This window comes from Nylanderia fulva, unplaced genomic scaffold, assembly GCF_048542155.1.
Source record: "Nylanderia fulva isolate GAGA-0341 unplaced genomic scaffold, ASM4854215v1 Scaffold426, whole genome shotgun sequence".
Lineage (NCBI taxonomy): Eukaryota > Metazoa > Arthropoda > Insecta > Hymenoptera > Formicidae > Nylanderia > Nylanderia fulva.
Window position 1 is genome coordinate 29,792 of NW_028190506.1, and position 2,372 is coordinate 32,163.

General features: G+C 32.5%; 1 protein-coding gene across 1 annotated transcript; it reads right to left on the reverse strand.

Moving 5' to 3' along the window:
- Window positions 1–469: 469 nt before the first annotated feature.
- Window positions 470–1,156, reverse strand: LOC146721711 (uncharacterized). Its single transcript, XM_085486361.1, has one exon. The coding sequence runs from the start codon at window positions 1,154–1,156 to the stop codon at window positions 470–472; it is 687 nt and encodes a 228-aa protein (XP_085342487.1).
- Between the last annotated feature and the right edge of the window lie 1,216 nt (window positions 1,157–2,372).

Here is a 2,372-nt window from a genome sequence, read left to right on the forward strand (position 1 = left end):
GTTTTCGAGTAAAAAATTTTTAAAAAATCGAAAAGTGCAGCAGCGATTAAGAGCTAACTCGTAGGTCGCAAGTTCGAGTCCGTGTCTTGTTACTTTTTTTTTGTTTTATCTTACTAGTTTTGAAAAAGTGTTGTTTAAATATATTTATTTATTTATTTAATTAAATTATTACGTTAAAAATTTTTTTTTTCAAATATTTTGTTTTTATATCTTATTTTTATTTAAATTATATTTGTCATTTATTATATATTATATATATGTATATGTATATATTATTTAAATTTTATTTATATTTTGTAATTTTATTATTTTCAATACTATCTGCGTTTGCTCAATTTGTTTGTTTTATTTATTTCAAACACATATTCGGTAAATATTTTTAAAAGAATTATTAGTTTAATTAATTGTATACAGTACAAATACATTGGGAAAGAGAAATAAGAAAAGATAAGAATTTGTTTACAAATATTTACTGATTAACACTTGTTGCAGAACATTTACTGGGGTGATATACATCGTAAAAACAGTTGAAACAAATAAATCGGCGACAATTTGCGCAATGAATAAAAGAAAGTTCCCCACATGTACATTTATTTTTTCTCACTTCCGGTGGAAAGCAGATCTGATTAACGTTTGCGAATACGTTTCTCGTCGGAATTAATTTTGACGCAAACCACGCGTACTCAATCATTTCATTAAATAAGTTTGAAGAAAGTTGCGAGTGAATTAATGAGTGTATTTTGATAGCATCTTCGCGCGAAGAGAGCTGTCGGTTACTTTGCAGAACTTCTACAGAATTTTGAATTCTTTTGATGAAATTTTTCACCTGCCGAAAAAAGTACACGTTACATGGTTGGCAGTATGGCGTACAGTGTGGAGGAATAATTTCCACCGTTGAAGTACAATTGCCTTCATCATCAGTGAAGACACTGTTGAAGTGTGCTGTGTCTGTTTGTCCTCCCCACGAATCCAAAATGAGCAGGAACTCCTCTTGATTGCAATAGGGTTTGATGATATGATTGACGAATTCAACAAAGTGGGTTTTCGTCAATTTTCCTGATTTTGAGGCGGTAATATGTACATTGCCATAGATTTCTGATATTATTTTAATCGCCTCCGAGACACGAGGCCCAATTGTTCCCTTCGGTTCCTGCATACACAAAAATACTTGTGGCAAAATTTTTCCTGAAGCAGTTATTGCATATTGGGCCGTATATGAATGCGTAATTTTATTAAAATCTCCTAAAAAAACTTCTGTAGTTTTTTCGCCTTTATCGGAGAGAATTCGTCGCACATCAGCGCGGTACTCGCAACCAGTTTGATCAGTGTTTATAATCAAGTCCCTTTGAAATTTTACAATTTGTTTAGCGATGCGATTTTGAAATATTTTCGCTTTATTTAATATTTGTGATATATCTAATGCATTTTTTGATTTAATGTATCGCGTTACTTTTCTTTGCCGAATCCTAAATGTTGATTTAAATTTGATTGCCCATGACTCGGATGCTGCAAACTCGAAATTTTCAAATTCTATTGCTGCTTGGGAAGCCCATTCTCTCAACATCCTCGTTGTTACTGGCTTTTTTTCCTTCCTGGCTTCTCGAAAACGATCAAAAGTCCATTTGTTTATTGTATCATATTTTTCTGTATTGCCACCACCACGCTCGATGTCTCGACGCCATGCAGTTAACTGACTTTTACTTTTAAGCGCTCTTCCTCCACGTTCATGAATGGTCTTTAAATTCCACTTGAGGTGTTCTCTTACCATATTGACGATTTTTATTTTTGTTTCTAATGGGATAAAATTCACAATCTTTTGCTTCTTTTTTTCCGGTTCGTAATCACTTTCTTCTTCCGAGAGAACTGACGTACTGGATGAACATGTGCTACAAGTATCTGCTTCCTCCGGTGATGAATTGCATGGTTCCGATTCTTCTAATTCGTCTGCCGAAACATCTTCTTCCGGAAGAAAAAGATTATGATCTTCGTAAAAATCGAAGTCCTTCATAACATTAATATAGGCTTCGGTCATTTTCTTTTCCAGTAATATTGCTTTATTGCTAGTAATGATATCATTTGGAGTTTCTTCACAAATTTTTAAGGATTTTAACGTATTAACACAAACTTTCAAACCGTCCGTAATGTCTTGTTTTACATAAGATGTCACAAATGAAAAGTCTTCATAAATACTATTTCCGCTAGTAGATGGTTCATAAATGGTATTACTTTTAATTTCGGACATTTTGGAAAGTCACTTTTTTATTCAACAGATATAATCTTCACTGCAGCCGTTTGCAATTATATATGGTGTTGCTATGATAATATAAATTCTAATATTAGAAGCGTACACAAGAAAAATAGTGTGTTAAAAC